The sequence below is a fragment of the Gigantopelta aegis genome, chromosome 15, assembly GCF_016097555.1.
Source record: "Gigantopelta aegis isolate Gae_Host chromosome 15, Gae_host_genome, whole genome shotgun sequence".
Taxonomy (NCBI): Eukaryota; Metazoa; Mollusca; class Gastropoda; order Neomphalida; family Peltospiridae; genus Gigantopelta; species Gigantopelta aegis.
In genome coordinates, this window is record NC_054713.1 from 6,141,229 (window position 1) to 6,163,259 (window position 22,031).

At 40.3% G+C, this 22,031-nt stretch overlaps 1 protein-coding gene across 1 annotated transcript; it reads left to right on the plus strand.

The window, feature by feature from the left end:
- Positions 1-214: 214 nt before the first annotated feature.
- LOC121390439 (centrosomal AT-AC splicing factor-like) lies at positions 215-21,205 on the plus strand. The gene is made up of 9 exons (XM_041522255.1): positions 215-346; positions 2,700-2,863; positions 3,114-3,212; positions 4,183-4,249; positions 5,298-5,372; positions 7,341-7,460; positions 15,827-15,944; positions 19,080-19,212; positions 20,527-21,205. The coding sequence occupies exons 1-9, from the start codon at positions 215-217 to the stop codon at positions 20,972-20,974; spliced, it is 1,356 nt and encodes a 451-aa protein (XP_041378189.1). The 3' UTR covers positions 20,975-21,205.
- Positions 21,206-22,031: the final 826 nt, after the last annotated feature.

The following is a 22,031-nucleotide window of genomic DNA, read 5'->3' on the forward strand; positions in this document are numbered from 1 at the left end:
ATTCCTATATTTTGCCGTTATATATTTTTCATATCTGTTTCTAGTGGGTTTGGCTGTTTTTCCGTCTTCCGGTTTGTTTTATTATGTTGTTGTTTCTGTCGGTTCTTTTCTGTATTTAGCAATCATTTTGACTGCACCGCTGTCATTCATTTCACATTTATATTTTGATTCACATATGCAGCGTAACGTGTCTTAACGAACATTGTTGATAATCATGTCTACTTCTTTTCGACAGTTCGAGTATTGCTGTTTGTGTAAATTGAACCATAAGAAAAGAAAGAAGCATATTTACTCAAAAAGACACCAAGAAACACTCACAAATATACTAAAGAAATTTAAAAACAAGGTTCGGCCCCGGCTGTTCGAATTGGGGAGTGGGTGTGCAATTAAATTCATGATTAAATTTAGTTCATAAAAATAAACTCGAATGTAAATGCACATCAGTAATGTGCATTTACATTCGAGTTTATTTTTATGAACTAGATCAAATTATGATTTCACTATTTTGATGCGAATTTTCCCCATGAATTTTTTTATTTATTTATTGTAAAAAAACATTGATGTCCCAGCCATTGTTAGTGGTGTGAAGTAGCCGAATGCTGGTCAACTCTCCCCAAAAGTGGCAAAACCAGCTTGCCTCCTACCAAATCAGGCGAGATGTAGCCCAGTGGTAAAGCGCTCGCTTGATGCACGGTCGGTTTGGGATCGATCCCTGTCAGTGGGCCCATTGGGCTATTTTTTGCTCCAGCCAGTGCACCACGACTGGTACATCAAAGGTCGTGGTATGTGCTATCCTGTCTATGGGATGGTGCATGTAAAAATCCAGATACCGACTCCAAACCCTGAGAGTGCTTCGCAAGGCTCAATGGGTAGGTGTAAACCACTTGCACCGACCAGTGATCCATAACTGGTTAAACAAAGGTCATGGTTTGTGCTATCTTGCCTGTGGGAAGCGCAAATAAAAGATCCCTTGCTGCTAATCGGAAAGAGTAGCCAATGTAGTGGCGACAGCGGGTTTCCTCCTTCAGTATCTGTGTGGTCCTTAACCATATGTCTGACTCCATATAACTGTAAATAAAATGTTGAGTGCGTCATTAAATATAAAAAAATTCCTTCTTTTCTTCCTACCAAATCACCCCAGTGTTTGGACAACTCTCCCCAAATTTTACTGTCCGTAAATAATTGTGACAAAATTAAAAATGGACATTTACAACTTTTGTGTCATTTTATTTATTAATATTACAGTGAAACTCATCTATTACGAGCACTTATTAAAATGTTTTTAGATTGAGAAGACCCAATAATCAATTAAAATGAACTGTCAAGCCTATTTTAACAATGTTTGTCAGTTTGTCCCTTATATCCTTAAAGGAATGATCAGGCAAGGCTTTTGGACTCCGACTGGTGTGCATATTCAAAAATATTTAATGCACATTATTGCTTAAAATATTAGTATATTTAATTAATAAAACGGTAATGATATAAGTTGACTAAACAGTGTGGGTCGAATTAACGAAATGCTGGAGTAAGTTTGTTTAGAGGCGAGTTAATTGACCTGCTCCCAAGTAGCCCAGTTCTGAAATGCTCGACTGATGTCATTGTCATTGATGATGCTCAGTCGGTCTAGGATTGATCCCTGTCGGTGGGTCCATTAGGCTATTTCGTATTCCTGCCAGTACACCACACAGTCGTCTCGCTGCTCCATTTAAGCGGGGCAGCCCGCCTTGGTATTGCATTTTACTGCCCTTCTTTCCCGTTCTGCCGCCCTCCTTAATTTTTCTGCACCCTTCTTCATTTTCCCGCACCCTACTATATTTTACAGCACCTATCTCTGCTATTTCCAAATGCACATTTTTTCCCACAAAAATAATCATCAGTCTGCACACTGGACATCAAAGGAAACAAGCTGCGTTGTTTGTATGAAAAAGCAACTGATGAAAAACTTCAGTAGCTTACGACAGTTACCGTAAAGCAGTTTAACTATTTTTAACAGCCTCTACTTTGTCCCATACCTGTATCCATTTATATGTTTGATACACACAATAAAAGTTATTTGAGCAATGAAAACATTTTGTTTGTTATCGATTCAGTAATCTCCGACTGAAAAAACACTTATTTGGCGCTAAATTTGTCACGCGATCCGATTTTTTGTCATACCACATTACTAGTACATGTATATATATGATTTGTCAAAAAAAAAGAGTAATTTTAATTTTCTAATAAACCTATTCTTAATTAAAACAAATTATACCTAGTGATTTCCCTAGAAATTAGGCAAGGCATGGTAGACCAAACACTTTGGGGGCATTTTCACCATTTTCGGGGCACTTGTTTTTCATTAAAAATACAATTTTTTAAAATTAAAATAAACATTAATGTAATTTATGTGCTTGCTTTAATAAATGAATGGCAAAAGATACATGTATAAAAGGCATATTTTATTAATTAATAATACCTTTTTGGGTGTTTTATAAAGGCAGTTTTAGAATTAATTAGTGAAAAAGGCTTGCTTAATCTCAGGGCAGCATGGCACTGATTGAGGCAAGATGGTGCTAGACTATTGAGGCATGGTGCTACACCATGCTAAAACAAGCTAGGGAAAACAAATTATACCCTATACATTATATGTGTATGTATTTGTAATTGTTCAGAATGGTTAATAACCACTATTCATGCTTGTCTTTTTCTTCTATGTTTAGATATCCCTCTGCTTATCAGCACTCGACACTGCTGAGGTGTTTAATCGTGGCTATGAGTTGGGGGCCAAGTTCTGGTGCTACTTCTGTGAGGAGGAATGTATCAAACATTCACAGCTTGAAGACTGCACTGTTAAAAATGGTGGATTTCTCACACATTTAAGCAGGTACAAGTACATATACATGTATGTTTGTGTGCCCAAATGACACGTCCCAGCCTGCTGAGAGGGTTTGATTATATGACCTTTGGAAAAATCTTGGGTAAGGGTACCATTAACAGAACTACAGGTACATCCCTCCTCCGTGCATAATATTCATAAAAGGTACATTTAAAGTGTTAAGAATATCGAAAAATTGGCTTCATTGAAAGTCAACATAGATGGTGAACCTAGTGTAATGTTATTTGATGTATTTCAGTGCAGACCACTTATCGAAGATAGATCAGTTCTTTTGGAAGAATTTAATAGACAAGAAGAAAAAGCCTGAATTTATTTTGAAGCAAGAAGATTTTCAGAAGTGAGTACATCTACACAATATTGGTCATTTTTTTGTTTTCCTAATTCATCTTTTCTCCACAAACTTTTTTTGTTGCATGTGCTCTTCTGCACTTTTAGCGAATACTTAATGACGTATGAGGCAATACTATAACTTGCATGAAAAAAAATGATGTTGTCCAAAACAAGTTTTTTTCAGAACACTTAAATTAGTTTTTCTGTTTACATCTAGCTAAATTGAAATAACTGACAAAACACTTAGTTTAGGCTAGGATTGGTTTGTTTTAATGATACCTCTAGATTATACATTGATTAATTAATCATCAGCTAATGGATGTCAAACATTTGCTAATTAATTGTGACATAATCTTCACAGGAAATTTGCTACATTTTTGTTTATCAGCAACAAGGGATTTTTTAATATACATTTTCCCACAAACAGAACAGCACATATCTTTGATATACAATGTATCAGTCGTGAGGCACTGTTTTGGATGGGAATAGTTGATGTTTAATTAATCAATGTGCTCTACTGGTGTTGGTAAATAAAACTAATGTTTTTCTTTTTATTCGTTCGGGGGGTGGGGCACTTTTTAAGAATGGGTCCACCGAGGGGATTCGATCCTTCTATCCGAGCACTTAAATCAAGCACTCTACCAACTGTGTTAGATCCTGGGGTTTAACGATACCACTAGAGCACATTGATTTTTAATCATCGGCTATTGGATGTCAAACATTTTGTGATTTTGACATATAGTCTTAGAGAGGAAACCTGCTACATTTTTCAATTAAAAGCAAGGGATCTTTTATATGCACCATCCCACAGACAGGATAGCACATATCACAGCCTTTGATATACTAGTTGTGGTGTACTGGCTTTGATGAGAAATAGCCCAATGGGCCCACCGACGGGGATCAATCCCAAACTGACCGTGCATCAAGCGGGTGCTTTACTGTGTCATTAAGTAAAGCTTTCTTTGTCTGTGTTCCAGGTTCCTCAAGTCACAAGATACCGCTGTGGAAAACTATAGACAGATTCTTTTGGCTAAAAGATTACAGGTAAAATACTCATACATGTACGTTCAGGAAAATCACTGTTGGTAAAACACTTCGGGCCGAATTTACAAAGGCTGTTTATGTTTTACACACATGTAACTACATACATTTACAATTCCTAAACACCTGTGTCGAAAAAAAACAGGCTTCCTAAATTCGGCCCTTCATGTGTAGGCAAATTTAGTTTGTTTGTATTGGTAAAATGCAATAAAATGAAGGCTTAAAGGCACTCAACCTAGTTGGTATGCAGTGTCAAATAACTTTGGCTATTGCAGTTTTCTGTCTTGCTTTCACACAGTAAAAAAGTGAGATATAGGTATTACATGTACTTTTCCGAAATCAGTGACAGTGTAAACATTTGCATTTAGGTCAACATTAAAGTTTTGCATTTACATGTAGTTCACAAACTAAAAATTCTAGGTCACTAAAACTTGGTTTATAGTTGTATCTATCGATCTATGTCCATTACAATTCATGCAAAAAATACAATTAAAATTTTAATTGAATTTTAATTATTATTATTATTTTTGAATTTTGTTTTGGGTTTTTTTGTAGGTTTTTTTACATTTATTGAAATGTGTATCAATATATGATATTCTCTTGTAGATATATGCAACACACAGGACATTTCCCATGATTTGTATTGTTGTCTTAGTCAACCATGGGGACGGGACGTAGCCCAGTGGTAAAGCACTCACTTGATGTGCACGGTCGGTTTGGAATCGATCCCTGTCGGTGGGACTATTGGGCTACATGTATTTCTTGTTTCAGCCAGTGCACCACGACTGGTATATCAAAGGTTGTGGGATAGTGCATTAAAATAATCCCTTGCAACTAATGGAAAAATGTAGTGGGTTTCCTCTCTAAGACTATATGTCAATTTTACGAAATGTTTAACATCCAACAACCGATGATTAATAATAAATCAATGTGCTCTAGTGGTGTCGATAAACAAACCAAACTTGTCGATCTATGCCATCATCTTTTGCTGTTGTCTTAGTCAACCATATACTGTTAAGTTTTTTTTCTTCTGTTTTTTTCTGAATTACAGGAGGCTGAACATATTCGTCGTCAAGAATACAAACGAAAGTGGATTGAGAGTACTCGGGTCAGACCGTCAGCTAAGGTGTGTGAAATGGACCTGTGCTTGTGGCTGATGCGTATCCACATATTAATTAGAGTTTGGGTTGTTTGTATGGGTGTTAAGTAGTACGAAATTAATATTAAATTGGTGTGTCTCCATTTGTTTTCTTATATTAACTTGACTCTGACCTGTGGTATTTCCACCTATTCATATAAAGTTGTCCGAATATAAATCGGTGTAAATCATATTTTATCGCTCTTTTATCACATAGAAAAATATAGTTTAAAATTTCAAGACACATCTACAGATATAGTAATATAAAATATAATTACCAGTTAAGAAGTGTTGGGTTTTAGTGTCTGATGTTAAAAGATTGGTTGTACAAAAAGGAAATGAGTGACCTGAATTAATTTTGGCACAACCAATAAATGGGTTAATTCACAGAGGCCTGCTTTTATTCCCAATTTTGAAGACAAATTCCAATATGAATATAAAAGTAAAAACTTCAGGACTCGAACTTAAGAATTTGTCTCCCACAGCAATTTTTAAAAGAATTGCAATGGGTGAAACAGTCAACCGACAGCAATTTTGAACCCGCCTATGGCAATTTTTTTAAAACTGACATTTGCAGCAAATAAACCTGACTGAAAGGCTATCTTGTTATATGTAGACATCTTTTTAAATGTGCAAATGTTAAATATTGTCAGATAATGTACACCAGGTGTATACATTTCGCTATTGTTGAGGAGCTTTATCGACAGCACAAAAGTGTCATCGGTGATGCTCTCTACCTACAGCAATTTATATCTCAACGACGACAATTGTCGTCAGTGCCGCCGTTAAGTTCGAGCCCTGATATTTTGTTATACATATATATAGATAGATACACACACACACATATATATATTAAATGATGTTTGGTATATAAAATAACATACATGTACCAATAATATTTTGTCAAAAAAGAAAGAAATTCTGTCCATATTGCTTACATTTATGTTTTTGTAGTTAAACTGAACATTTTAATCTTTTAGGAGATAACCATTTGGAGTTTTTAGATTTGCTTGTGTTATTGTCTATTTGATCCCGCAAATGTCATTTTTGACCGAAGGTGTTAACTGTATATTTGGTATTTCTTGAAAAAAATACCTGGCTACAATCTAACTGTAGACCCTTGAATCATGAACTTCGCCTCTTCCAGTTGCTAATGACGTCACTTTCTAATGATGTCATTAGCTTTCCGGGTGTTATTGTCTATTTGAAAAAGAATGTAATTAACCAATCACAATACAGATCACACTCGCAGTCAGTTTACAATGCATATTATAACAGTCATGCCATCTTTCCAAACAAGATGTTTAATTACAGAAAGCCTGCAAATTATGTTACATTGTATAGACAGTTTGTTTTAAATTTACATTTAGCCAAGTTTATTATTAATAGGGTTTGTATATTTGCTTTGTTTTGTTTGTTTTACCGCTGCTTTATGTTTTCCATTGATTCTAAGATTTTTCTATCTTTTTTTATATCTGTATATGCAGGGTAAGATATTAACATAGGAAGCCCACCCCCGCAGGTTATTTTGATAAAGGGCTGGTTAAAATTTACAAAACCAAAAACATTTTGCTCTGGCCTGCGAAAATCATGAAAGGGCGGGCATGTTAAAACCCACACTGGGCTGGTTAGAAAAAAAGCTAATTTTGTAATCTGTATATGGTTGGTGGGTTTTTGTGTGTGTGTGTGTGTGTGTGTGTGTTTGTGTATGTGTCTCTCTGTGTACATGTGTATGTGTCTGTCTGTGTGTGTGATGTGAGTGTGTGTGTGTTTAGAAATATTTTTATCTCACTGTGCCCCTTTCCTTTCTCGCTTTTGAATTCCATAACTGACAGCTCTTTCTGTCTTTGAACTTTTAGTTACCCACTTCCACACCCCAGCCCTTGTCTTGTCTTGTCTATAACATGTTACTGTAATCATGATGTCATGCTGTTTTTGATTTCCTGAATTTTAAAGACTTATGAACAGACAGTCAGTTTTAAGAGATCTAAGTCCAGGGTTCCCGAGCCAGGTACGAGAGGAAAAGCTACGGTGGCTGCATTCGGCGATGGTCTTGCTTTTGTCACTCACAAGGAAGTAAGTTACATAGAGAATAACTGGTTAATGACGTAGGATATTGGCTTTTTCCTGTGAAGAAAGGTTTGGGACAAAGCCCAGTGGTAAAGTGCCTGCTTGATGCGCAGTTGATCTGGGATTGATCCCCATCGGTGAGCCCATTGGGCTATTTCTCGCTCCAGCCAGTGCACCATGACTGGTATATCAAAGGCTGTGGTATGTGTTATCCTGTCTGTGGGATGGTGCATATAAAAGATTCCTTGCTGCTAATTGAAAAAGAGTATCTAATTGAAATTAGTTCCACTATTACATGTGGATCTAACAGCAGCCAGTTGGAGCTCATGTCCACCAATCAAAACCTTACTTCCAGAATCATGCCAGTGATTTAAAAATAATTTGAAAACATTCCGAATTAACCTGAGGGTATACGACATGTTTCGCGTGAGTCCTCAAACCTGTCCTCAAACAAGGGCACCTCCCCACCACGCAAGTGGTCTGGTCCGAACATCCCAACAGCCAATGGGATGGCCTAAATTCTTCTACTGCATACTGCTCTCTAGTTCCGGTCACATGACTGTAACTTTCTTCTTTTTCTCTTCGTTAAAGGGTCTGGACGTCCTTTTGCTTGGCTCTGTTTGGAGTCAACTTTTTTTATAAGACCTTTGGTTTTGTATTTGTGTTGGGTGAAATGTGTTTCACCTTCGTTTTCGTTACCTTTCGTATGTCTTTTCGCGTATTTCGCTTGACTTTTCAAGCGTTTATTTACATGAAATGTTGATATATTGCCGGTTGTCGTGTCGGACACCATTTGCAAAATGGCGTCTTTGTTGACCGGCTTTGTGTTTGTGTCATGGGTTTTTTCTTTCTCTTTCACAGATTGAAAACTTATTATCATGTCGGATGTTAATGTTCAGCGACAGGTACGAGCGTGTTTACGCTGTAAGAAATTTACTGCAGGCGGCGACCCTCATGATTTATGTCCGGGTTGCCGTGTTCCTTGTAGCCTCTCTTCGAGATGCGACCTGTGTTCGGGCCTGTCTAATGTCGAGTTCGCGGCTTACTTGAAGGTGGTGTCAGCGAGAACCAAGAAAGTGGCAGAAGTGTTACGTTCAATGCTACCCACTATGCTGAAAGAGACAATGGCGTTTGGGGTCAGGTCCGGTTCAAGTCCCCTCTTCAGGGGGTGTGGCTCCAAGATGTACGACTTCGGATGACAGGCCTGCGGTTCCTACGCAGCCCTCTGACAAGCCGACTCATTCAGTTAGACGTTCCACGGACTCCAAGGCTCACCGATCTTCAGCGGGGAAGTCATCTTCGGCACAGCGGAGCCGGGACCGTAGCTGTTCCCCATGACCAGCACGGCTCCCTACGGGTTCCGTGGATCGTCAGCGCGGACCTTCTATTGAGGCTTCCAGGGTTCTCGACGGGACCGTCCGCGGTCCGGTTCACCAGCGGCTTCTGTTTCGGCGGATCGATTAGCCTGTGCTCGAGTGCTTCGAGACTTTGGAGATGCAGCGCCTACAGCGGTTTCTATCATTGATGAGCCTGACTCTCCTGACCATATGACTATGAAGGATTGCTTGGCGGCCGTCTATGACATGTTGCCGTCCTTGCCACATCCACCAACGCCGTCCAAGAAGGGACCGACACCGATGATAGCGACTGATGTCCCTCCGGAAGATGTGGTTATCCGTTCCTTGGCAGCCGGTACACTCGTATTCGATGTGGTGACGGATTTAGACCGCACCTTTAAAGACACAGCGTCCTTTGTCGCCTTCCCATCTTGGAATCACCGTATGTATCCGGTGTTTGACATGCCCTTTACAGATGGAGCTCCGTCTGTGGATGAAGATGTTCACCGTCTTGGGAAGTCGTCAACTGTGGATTTGACGGACAAACAGGTCCAAGCCATGGATACTGCCCAGAGACGTTGCTTGTTTGTGTTATCTTACTTGGACGTTTTCCTTGCTGCGATGGCCACCCAGGCAAAAGATGCACGGTGCTACGTGCTGTTTCAACAATCAGCGCAGATGCTAGCTTTCCTGACGTCTTCGGTTACCTCTATGTCATCGATGTTGATGCAATACCTTTGCCAGGCTTATCTGAAAAAGTCCACTTTGGATTTCCAGCATAAGAAGGAGCTGTTAGCTCAACCGTGGTCCGCAACAAAGCTGTTTGCAGGAAAGGTTTCTGACGTGGTTAAGGCCAATGATAAGGACCAACAGTCGACAGCAACTGTCAAAGCGTTGCAACTTATTTCGACGTTGGAATTCACGAAGCGAAAGTCTACGTTCACTCCACAACCACCATCTAAGCGCTGGAGAGGTTCTTTTTGAGGTCAACCATCTCGACGTTTTCCGGACAGACGACCATCTGGTCCTCCAGCTCGGACCCAGGGGAAGCCTGGTCGACGTTGACGCCAGCCAACAGATCTTGGACTGCTCAGATTGTTTCAACCTACGCCCGCCCCTGATTTTGAACCAGAACAACGACTCGGTTTTGACGCTTCCGGTGTGCAACACACCGGTCGAAATATCCATGGTCGGAAGTCGACTTCGCCATTATTGGCGAAACTGGCAGACACTTTGCCAAGATCCGTTTGTCACGTCGATCTTGAAGACAGGGTATCATCTGCAATTGTCTGCCATCCCTCCATTGACCACTTCACCTCGAGAACCGCGGCATTCCGTCTCGCAAGTCAAGGTCCTACAGGAGTCCGTCAACAAACTGGTGGAGAAGGGAGCCGTTCGCAGCATTTCGGAAGCATGCTTAACACCCGGCTTTTACTCAGACATCTTCCTCGTACTGAAGAAAGATTCTCCGGAGCTGCGAATGATCCACAACTTGGCGTTTTTCAACGACCACTACCTGTTTCCTCCTCCGACCTTCAAGATGTTAACGTTGCGAGATGTCCTTGCCGTGATCAAACCGGGGGATTGGCTTGCCTCGCTAGATCTCAAGGACGCCTACCTGCACGTTCCGATGCATGCCGATTTTCATCACTACCTTTGGTTCGTGCTACAGGGTCGGCATTACGAATGGACAGTCCTGCCCTTTGGGATATCCATAGCGCCATGGCTGTTCACCAGAATCACGACTCCGATGTCACGCTTCCTGCATCGCAGAGGTATATCCTTTTACCCGTACATCGACGATTGCCTGATGAAGTGTCAGAGCAAGACAGGGCTTACTGCACATGTTGCCTTCTCAAGCATCTGGGTTGGATTATCAACATCGAGAAATCTCGACTGGCTCCCACGCAGTCTCTACAGTTCATAGGCGCTTGGCTTCGACCCGACCTGGGCTTCGTTCAAGTTCCTTTAGACCATTGGGAGAAGATCCAGACCATGATTGCCATAGCCCTCACCGCTCCAATGACCTTCCACAGTTGGCAGAGTCTCCTGGGTCTCCTCACTTCCGCCCAGGATTTGACACTCAGAGGTCGTCTCCAGTTGCGGTGCTTGCAGATGTTTCTCAAACCGTTTGTTCGTTTCAACAATACGGACTTGATCATCTCACTCCCGGACGATCTACGTTCCAGCCTGCAGTGGTGGCAGCTCTGATCGAACGTCTTAGACGGTGTCTCTATGCGGGCCTTCCTAGCCACTCATCACCTGTTCGTCGACGCGTCACTGGAAGGTTGGGGAGCCCATCTAAGCAACCAGACTACTTCAGGGCTGTGGTCTCCCGGCGAACTCGGACTCCACATCAACCTGCTAGAGTTGTTGGCAGTCTACTATGCTATCCTTCATTGGCGACAGATGTTGACAGGGGCCTCTCTCATGGTGGCCACAGACAGTACTACCGCGGCGGCTTATATCAACCATCAGGGCGGAACCCACTCCAGCAGTCTGCTGCAGTTGACTTATCATCTCTACAAGCTGGTCGACGAAATTCCGTTGCAACTTTGGGCTCGCCATATTCCAGGGGTTTCCAATGTACTAGCCGACACATTGTCTCGGCCGTCGTCTCCACAGCCGACGGAATGGATGCTCCATCCCGAAGCGTTTCGATGGGTGCGACAGACTTTGGACACCAAACATCGATCTTTTCGCAACACGATTCAACCATCAGCTGAGGGTTTACGTGTCTCCGGTGCCGGATCCCGAAGCTCTGGATCTCGACGCCTTGGCCATCAGCTGGGAACAGATGGACGCGTTCGCTTTTCCTCCACCAATCCTCCTTCCAAGGGTGCTTCAGAGGTTTCAGCTGTACCATTGTCGCCTGTTACTCATTGCTCCGATGTGGCCATCCAGGATGTGGTATCCAGATCTAATACGTCTTGCCGATCCACATCCTTTATCGCTGCCAGACTGGGATCATCTGTTGCTGCATCCCACGTCAAGACTATACCATCCACATCCGCAGTTGTTCCAACTGCATGCGTGGACTTTATCTCCAAGAGTTTGAGGAAGAAAGGTTTTTCTTCACTGTCTACAGCGGCCATTTTGAAAGCGCACAGATCATCTACTACTGCGGCTTACAATGTCAGATGGCTTTGTTTTCACCGATGGTGTGTCCGGCAAAAACTCAAACCTCAGACGATTCAGATACCTCGTCTTGCTGATTTTTTGCTGTATCTGCGGACCACTTTACGATTGAAGGGGTCTACCATCGCTGGGTACGTTTCGGTCATCGCTACTGTTCGTGATGTCACTACTGGAACGAAGTTATTGGGTATTCCTGAGATCCATAAGATGATCAAAGGGTTTCGCCTTGATGATCAAGTACACCGGTTTCGGCCACCAAGATGGGATCTGAATCTGGTGTTACGAGCGTTATCGACCGCACCTTATGAGCCGATCGAATCCTCTTCCCTGCAAGACTTGACACGGAAGACGGTGTTTTTACTCGGTTTCGCCATGGCTGCCCGTGTCTCAGAACTCCATGCTCTTGATGTAGACTTGGTACTTTTTCACCGAGATCGGCGTGCAGTCAACTTGGGGTTACTCATGAACTTTGTTGCAAAGAATCAGTTACCAGACCAAGGGCCTCATTCGTATGTTGTGCAGGCCCTCTCCTCTATCGTTGGTCCAGCGGACGTTGAGGACTTGGCGTTGTGCCCTGTTAGAGCCCTGCACCAGTACATCGAGAGGACCAGATCTTTTCGACAACATCGCAAAAGACTTTTCCTCTCCTGTAACCAGAGTCGGTTGAGGGATATTACCAAAAACACGGTGGCCACCTGGATCCAGTCTTCTATTCGGACCGCCTATCAGAAGGAGGGTTTACCTGCTCCGTCTGCTTCTAATCCGCATGAACTCCGTGCCTTGGCTGCCACGATGTCCCTGCACTGCAACACATCCATTCAGCACATTATCACTGGTTGTTTCTGGGCTACGGACTCCATCTTCGCCAACTATTATCTGAGGGATGTCTCCACAGAAGACGTTGAGGGGTTCCATCATCTGGGTCTGGTTGTTGCTGCACAGACTCTGTTGAATACAAGCCGTCCTCGTCGCCGTTGATGTCTGTCTGATTCTGGGCTGCATACCGAGATGTCCATCGAATCGACAGGTGAAGATTGCTTAGACTTTTGTTCTTTTGCACAGTTCACGCACTGGTGCCTGAACTTTTGTCTCGATAACCTTTACCCTGCACTGCATGTGGTTATTGTTGTCGTTATTGAACTAACAGTTCTTTGGTGTACTAGACAGAAAACACTCAGGGGTCTTGTTCTGTTCAATGTTCTGACAGATGCACCTCATTAGGTTATCGCTTGTTATTACAAAAATAACACTTCAATACGTGAGGGTTACCTAACACCTGCATCCCTGGTGGCTACGACTTCCCACCCTGTCAGAACCAGCATGAGATGTGGCAGCCGCCTCCTGGTCCTTGTTCTGGGAGCCGTACCTGCCACTGCTGACGGATGCCACCATTCTGGTCGTTGTTACTAACATCACCTGCATTGGTCTGTGTCGGGCATCCCTAGGAGGAGAGCTTACCAAGGTTGGCCTTATTCTTCCACTAGTCAGCCTCTTTCCGGTTTGGGGAGTTATCACAAGCATCTACGGATATCGGCACCCACCACCATCTGTTGAATGCTGCCCTTGTTTGAGGACAGGTAATGTGAAAAGAAATGGAGAAAACTTGGAGTGTTTTCTCTTTTATAGATACATTACCTGTCCTCAAGATTTATGCCGCCCGGGCCTCCCCGCTTCCTGTTCTCCGTGCGATGCGCTCAGGGAAAAAGAAGGAAGTTACAGTCATGTGACCGAAACTAGATAGCAGTATGCAGTAGAAGAATTTAGGCCATCCCACTGTCTGTTGGGATGTTCGGACCAGACCACTTGCGTGGGGGGAGGTGCCCTTGTTTGAGGACAGGTAATGTATCTATAAAAGAGAAAACACTCCAAGTTTTCTCCAATTATGTATGCTCCCAAATAACGTTATAAAAGGAGAAGTGTGATTGGTCAATATTTAAATTATTATTTACAGACGAAATGTTACCTGGACATTGGAGTCTACGCAGTGTTGTTAGCAATCCGATTAAAATTAGTTCTACTGGTCTAAATAAGGCATTTGTAATTCACATGAATCATATCGTATACCCTCAGGATAATTTGGAATGTTTTCAAATTATTTTCAAATCACTGGCATGATTCTGCAAGTACGGTTTTGATTGGTGGACATGAGCTCCAACTGGCTGCTGTTAGATCCACATGTAATAGTGGAGCTAATTTGAATTAGATTGCCATGAAATGGCGACAGCAGGTTTTCTCTCTCAATACCTGTGTGGTCCTTAACCATATGTTCGACGCCATATAACCGTAAATAAAATGTGTTTAGTGCATTGTTAAATAAAACATTTCCTTTTTATCCTGTGAAGATAAGAATGGGAAATTCTGTGAGGCTTGCCGGACAGAATTTCCCATTCGGCCTGAATAAAACCGATATCCTGTTATTAACTAATTATTATTTTCATCCTGCAGTCTGTAAAATTTAAGGGGAAAAGCTATTATTTCTGTTATTTTAGCTATATTGTACAATGACCTAGAAGTCAAAGCAGCAATTTTATAATGTATCCGTGCTTGACGTCAAAAGTTATTATCTGCTAGTATACATTTATGACTTCGCTTTAATCGGTAATCATAATCGGCCAGTAGAAACAGTGGTTGCAGGATAAAGTATAATAATAATCTAAGGCTAGGAGTGTTTGTTTGGTAACCAGTGATTATTAAATGTAATTACCATGTAAATTACAATAGCTAAATTAATTCATTACACATACATGTATAGTCATTGTATAATTAAGTAAAACATGTCAAAACGTAATGTGATGGATTTAAAACATTCAGGATAAAAGTCTTATACTCATAAGCAGAATTATAATGAACACAATGTTGTTTACTTCTTGCTTATAATGATTAGCAAATGGATGATTTTCAATAGCCATAACTTTACTTTTTGTTGATATCTGTCTCGCCTGTTCGTTGTAAAAAGGCGTAGTATCTAGGTATTACTTTTCACTGGCATTATATTTGCTCACAAACAATTGTAATTCAGGTAATTGAAACTTGGTTTATAGTTGCACCTATGGATATTTTGACATTAAAGTTGTTCGCAAACTAAAAGTCTTGGATCAACGAAACTTGGTTTATAGTTGCACCTATGGATATTTTGACATTAAAGTTGTTCATAAACTAAACGTCTTGGGTCAGCGAAACTTGCTTTATAGTTGCACCTATGGATATTTTGACATTAAAGTTGTTCGCAAACTAAAAGTCTTGGATCAACGAAACTTGCTTTATAGTTGCACCTATGGATATTTTGACATTAAAGCTGTTCGCAAACTAAAAGTCTTGGATCAACGAAACTTGCTTTATAGTTGCACCTATGGATATTTTCACATTAAAGTTGTTCATAAACTAAACGTCTTGGATCAGCGAAACTTGCTTTATAGTTGCACCTATGGATATTTTCACATTAAAGTTGTTCATAAACTAAACGTCTTGGATCAGCGAAACTTGCTTTATAGTTGCACCTATGGATATTTTCACATTAAAGTTGTTCGCAAACTAAACGTCTTGGATCAGCGAAACTTGCTTTATAGTTGCACCTATAGATATTTTGACACTAAAGTTGTTCATAAACTAAAAGTCTTGGATCAACGAAACTTGCTTTATACATGTAGTTGCACCTATGGATATTTCTACATTAAAGTTGTTCACAAACTAAAAGTCTTGGATCAACAAAACTTAGTTTATACTTGCACCTCTGGATATTTTCACATTAAAGTTGTTCACAAACTAAAAGTCTTGGATCAACAAAACTTGGTTTATAGTTGCACCTATGGATATTCATCACAGTGCACTGGAAACATTTATGGTAGGTGAGACATTTAACTGGTGCAGAATTTTTATTTTTATTTATTTCTCTCTTAGGTGGACAGTGAACTGGGAAACATTTTCACTGATGCTGTACCCCCATGGCTGAAGGACGATGTAGATGTCAGTAAGAAGGACGAAATCGGACCGTCGATGGATGAGTATCAGAAAGAGTGTATGGTGTTATTTCAATAAACATGGGGTTCATAGATGCGACTGGAATCGTGACGAGTATCGGAAAGAGTGTATGATGTTATTTCAATAAACATGGGGTTCATAGAAGTGACTGGAATCGTGACGAGTATCAGAAAGAGTATGGTGTTATTTGAATAAACATGGGGTTCATAGAAGTGACTGGAATCGTGACGAGTATCAGAAAGAGTGTATGGTGTTATTTCAATAAACATGGGGTTCATAGACGTCACTGGAATCGTGACGAGTATCAGAAAGAGTGTATGGTGTTGTTTCAATAAACATGGGGTTCATAGACGTCACTGGAATCGTGGCGAGTATCAGAAAGAGTGTATGGTGTTATTTCAATAAACATGGGGTTCATAGACGCGACTGGAATCGTGACGAGTATCAGAAAGAGTATGGTGTTATTTCAATAAACATGGGGTTCATAGACGTCACTGGAATCGTGACGAGTATCAGAAAGAGTGTATGGTGTTATTTCAATAAACATGGGGTTCATAGACGTGACTGGAATCGTGACGAGTATCAGAAAGAGTGTATGGTGTTATTTCAATAAACATGGGGTTCATAGACGCAACTGGAATCGTGACGAGTATCAGAAAGAGTGTATGGTGTTATTTCAATAAACATGGGGTTCATAGAAGTGACTGGAATCGTGACGAGTATCAGAAAGAGTGTATGGTGTTATTTCAATAAACATGGGGTTCATAGACGCAACTGGAATCGTGACGAGTATCAGAAAGAGTGTATGGTGTTATTTCAATAAACATGGGGTTCATAGACGTGACTGGAATCGTGACGAGTATCAGAAAGAGTATGGTGTTATTTGAATAAACATGGGGTTCATAGAAGTGACTGGAATCGTGACGAGTATCAGAAAGAGTGTATGGTGTTATTTCAATAAACATGGGGTTCATAGACGCAACTGGAATCGTGACGAGTATCAGAAAGAGTGTATGGTGTTATTTCAATAAACATGGGGTTCATAGACGTGACTGGAATCGTGACGAGTATCAGAAAGAGTATGGTGTTATTTGAATAAACATGGGGTTCATAGAAGTGACTGGAATCGTGACGAGTATCAGAAAGAGTGTATGGTGTTATTTCAATAAACATGGGGTTCATAGAAGTGACTGGAATCGTGACGAGTATCAGAAAGAGTATGGTGTTATTTGAATAAACATAGGGTTCATAGAAGTGACTGGAATCGTGACGAGTATCAGAAAGAGTGTATGGTGTTATTTCAATAAACATGGGGTTCATAGAAGTGACTGGAATCGTGACGAGTATCAGAAAGAGTATGGTGTTATTTCAATAAACATGGGGTTCATAGAAGTGACTGGAATCGTGACGAGTATCAGAAAGAGTGTATGGTGTTATTTCAATAAACATGGGGTTCATAGAAGTGACTGGAATCGTGACGAGTATCAGAAAGAGTATGGTGTTATTTGAATAAACATGGGGTTCATAGACGTGACTGGAATCGTGACGAGTATCAGAAAGAGTATGGTGTTATTTGAATAAACATGGGGTTCATAGAAGTGACTGGAATCGTGATGAGTATCAGAAAGAGTGTATGGTGTTATTTCAATAAACATGGGGTTCATAGAAGTGACTGGAATCGTGACGAGTATCAGAAAGAGTATGGTGTTATTTCAATAAACATGGGGTTCATAGACGTGACTGGAATCGTGACGAGTATCAGAAAGAGTATGGTGTTATTTGAATAAACATGGGGTTCATAGAAGTGACTGGAATCGTGACGAGTATCAGAAAGAGTGTATGGTGTTATTTGAATAAACATGGGGTTCATAGATGTCACTGGAATCGTGGCGAGTATCAGAAAGAGTGTATGGTGTTATTTCAATAAACATGGGGTTCATAGAGATCACTGGAATCGTGACGAGTATCAGAAAGAGGGTATGGTGTTATTTCAATAAACATGGGGTTCATAGACGTGACTGGAATCGTGACGAGTATCAGAAAGAGGGTATGGTGGTATTTTTTTAACATAGGGTTCATAGAGATCACTGGAATCGTGACGAGTACCAGAAAGTATGTATGATGGTATTTCAATAAACATAGGGTTCATAGAGATCACTGGAATCGTGACGAGTTTCAGAGTGTATGGTATTATTTCAATAAACATAGGGTTCATAGAGGTCTCTGAAAATCCTAACAAGTCTTGTAATTTACAAATGTCAGTTTGAAGGCTTGGAATGACAAGGAATTTTGAGTTTGGTCACGTAAAGATATGGAAATTTGAATAGGGTTACAAAAAGTAGTGGAATTTTGAATATGGTCATGGAATTTTGAGTTAGGTCACATAATGTCGTTGAATTTTAAGTAGGTTCATGGAATTTTGAGTTTGGTCTCAAAACATCATGGAATATTGAGTTGGATCATATAAAGTCGTGGAATTGTCAGTTGGGTCATAAAAAGTCATGGAATTTTGAGTTGGGTTACCCGGTACATAAAGTCATAGAATTTTTAGTTGAGTCATGGAAAGTGATGGAAAATATAAGGTGGATGAAACTGGAATTACATTTCTCTGAAGCCACCTCAGACTTTTTAACTGTAACGAATTATACCTCATGTGAGAGCACACACACAAACCTCTAGCTCGAGACATGAATTTGTCTTCTGTATTTTTGATCTGTTGGTAACCACCCTAAATATATTATATTATCTATCACACAAGAGTACATATTAAATGGCTGTTGTAAACCATAAACAAATTTCTTTAGTTAACAGTTATTTCAAAACACACCTAATAAGCAAAAGTGAGTTGGAGGTTTTTAAAGAAGTTGTAAGATAATTGGCAGTCAATGGACACAAGACTCCATGTAATATTCTGTATTTTTCATATCTTTAAAAACCAGATTCAAAAGAAATTTAAACATGTTTTCTAATCTGGCATATCGTCTGAGCAATCAATTTTAGTTGTGCTAATTTCATTAGATGGTACGGTTTTGGCATCACCATGGAGCAACAAATCAAATATGTTTAAATTAATTTCCCTCGTATATGGCAAATCACTGTGACTTACCAATAATGTTTTACAGAGTTCTCTTCATAGATGGTTTTAAAAAATAGTTTATTATTCTGTTTGCAGTGAAACGAGAAAGTAAAAGAAAGCTACCAGCCACTAGGGTAGGCGCTCAATTTGACCGGAACACCAAGTCAGAACTCGACTGGCTACCTTCTTTCGGAGGAGTGTGGAACAAAGGGAGGAGACTCCATTCAAAGTATGAAGATTTTTTGTTTTTCACTTAGACATTGTTTAATATTGAGCTGTATGCACCCAGTAAGTTCTTACATTATTACCTGAATTGTCCTTCAGAAACTCTGTTGACGTAGCAGGGCTTTGTCTAATATAGAGGGGGTGATGGTGCAGGAAAAATATGAAAAAGTACCCATTTTGTGATCTTATTGTATTACTAGAGAAGACCCTGTATTACTCAACCCTGATTCTCCCATTCCCCCCCCCCCCCCCCCCCCACCCCCATTAATTTTGGCAAGATTTGACCCTTTTGAAAAAGGGTCCCCTTTAAAATTAAAATGTCTTATATATTTGTCTTCTGCCAGTACTACTGAAGGGGACTTTAGGTTTTGTCTCCATTTGTCTGTCTGTCCATCCATCCATCTGTGTGTGTGTGTGTTTGTTTGTCTGTCTGTCCATCCATCCATCTGTGTGTGTGTGTGTGTGTTTGTTTGTCTGTCTGTCCATCCAGTGTGTGTGTGTGTGTGTTTGTTTGTCCCCATCCATTGTGTGTGTGTGTGTGTGTTTGTTTGTCTGTCTGTCCATCCATCCATCTGTGTGTGTGTGTGTGTTTGTTTGTCTGTCTGTCTGTCCATCCATCTGTGTGTGTGTGTGTGTGTTTGTTTGTCTGTCTGTCCATCCATCCATCTGTGTGTGTGTGTGTGTTTGTTTGTCTGTCTGTCTGTCCATCCATCTGTGTGTGTGTGTGTGTGTTTGTTTGTCTGTCTGTCCATCCAATCTGAAGGTGGACTTCTGTCTGTCCAGTGTGTGTGTCTCTGTCATCCATTGTCTGTCTGTCCATGTGTGTGTGTGTGTGTTTGTTTGTCTGTCTGTCCATCCATCCATCCATCCATCTGTGTGTGTGTGTGTGTGTGTGTGTGTGTTTGTTTGTCTTTCCCAGTACAGCTTTCTGGACTTTTGTTCTTTTTGGCAATGTGTCAAAATATTGAGCTAAAATTGTGTTTACATGTATAACTTTGTCATATAAAGTTACAGATGAAGTTTTATGTGGATTGGCCCATGTTTGACAGAGCTGTGGTGCTTGCTTCTTGTGAATATTAAATGTTTTAAGATTTTTATTTTTATTTTAAAATAAATATTTATTGTCTCAGATAATTGGTAGTGTTGGTAGAGTAATTATTAAAATCTGAGGGTTCATTTATATAACCACTAAGTTCTACATAATAGAAAAAAGTCAGTTCTTTGAGGTTCATATCATGTGTTGATATTTATTAATATCTGCATAGCATTTATCATTATTCAATCATCCTGTTTCACAATTAATGTACAATTATTTCAGGAATCAGTTTCAACGAAATATGAAAAGAGGGCCAAACTCATCCACAGAGTGGAGCTACCAAACATCACAGAACCAGAAATCTCATACCAGAGGATCATATAAATCACAGGGAGGCAGCTACTACGAGACAATTCCTTACACCCCTTCTGCCACAGTTAGTGTCCCGGGACATATTGGTGGTGATCAGATAAAGTGGGAGAGTCCATCGTCATCTAGAGGTGGCATGGTGTCCACTTTCAGTGAACCAGGACAGCCAGCATGGTCATCCTCTGTGATTGTTCCATACAGGAAACAAAAGCCAAGGTCGGAAAACAACACTTCGGCTATGATTCCCCAGTTAATTCAGACACCAATATTGACGCCTGCTATTGCAGAACCTACAAGTGTTAATGGACTACCCCATGTGTACAGTCAGCTTGATTCTAGTGTTAATTTTAATAAGACTTGATTTTGATTCTGCTAAAGTCTATAATTAAGGATTGATTTTGATTCTTCTAGTGTCAGTATTAAGGATTGATTTTGATTCGTCTAGAGTCAATAATTAAAGATTGATTTTTGATTCTTCTAGTGTCAGTATTAAGGCTTGATTTTGATTCTTCTTGAATTAATATTAAGGCATAATTTTGATTCTTCTAGTGTCAAGCTTTGATTCAGAACTAATAAACTATTAAAGATGTAAGTTTTAGTTGATTCGTTATTTGTCATTAAAGGGCAGGACGTTTTCTAATGTATTGAACAGATGGTGGTGTTTTCATGTTTTGGGTTTTTTTTTAAATTTGTTTATTTATATTTTGGGAAAAAGTGTTACGTATGTTGGGGCAGGACAGTACATACCATATACTCTATGTAAACAATGGGGTGGCACTTCAATGACAGTTCAGCTTGAATTAATTACATCCCAGATGAATCGCAAATCAGTTTTACAGACATTTTGAAGGATCCAAATCCAAACCATCGTTACATGCCCTCATCTTTTCAACTGATCAAAGACAGTTGTACATGTATGTGCTTTCCTGTCTGTGGGAAAGTGCACATGAAAGATCCCCTGTGCATTAGGAAAAATGTAGCGGGTTTCTTGTGATGACTATATGTCAGAATTACCAAATGTTTGACATTCAATAGCTGATGATTAATTAATCAATGTGTTCTAATTGTGTTGTTAAAAAAAAAAAAAAAACGCACACAAAGAAAACATCATTCAAGATTCAGGCATACCCTTCATGGCCCATGTCTCTGGTATGATGTGTGAGATTGGTCCATGGTGGAACCTGAAGGATTCGAGCATATGTCTATTGTATCACCTGTCCGTTCAGTCAGTGGTGTAGAATCTGAATAACAAAATCATGACTCATGATCAGTGTTGTATCTACGATGCAGAGTCGAATGCATTTGACAAAATGGTGGTTGATTCCATGAATCTCTATCCAGTGCCTCGTCTATAGGAGGAAAGCCACTCTTGAAGAGATCCTTTACTGGAGATTTCATCACTCTTGCACCGCCACAAA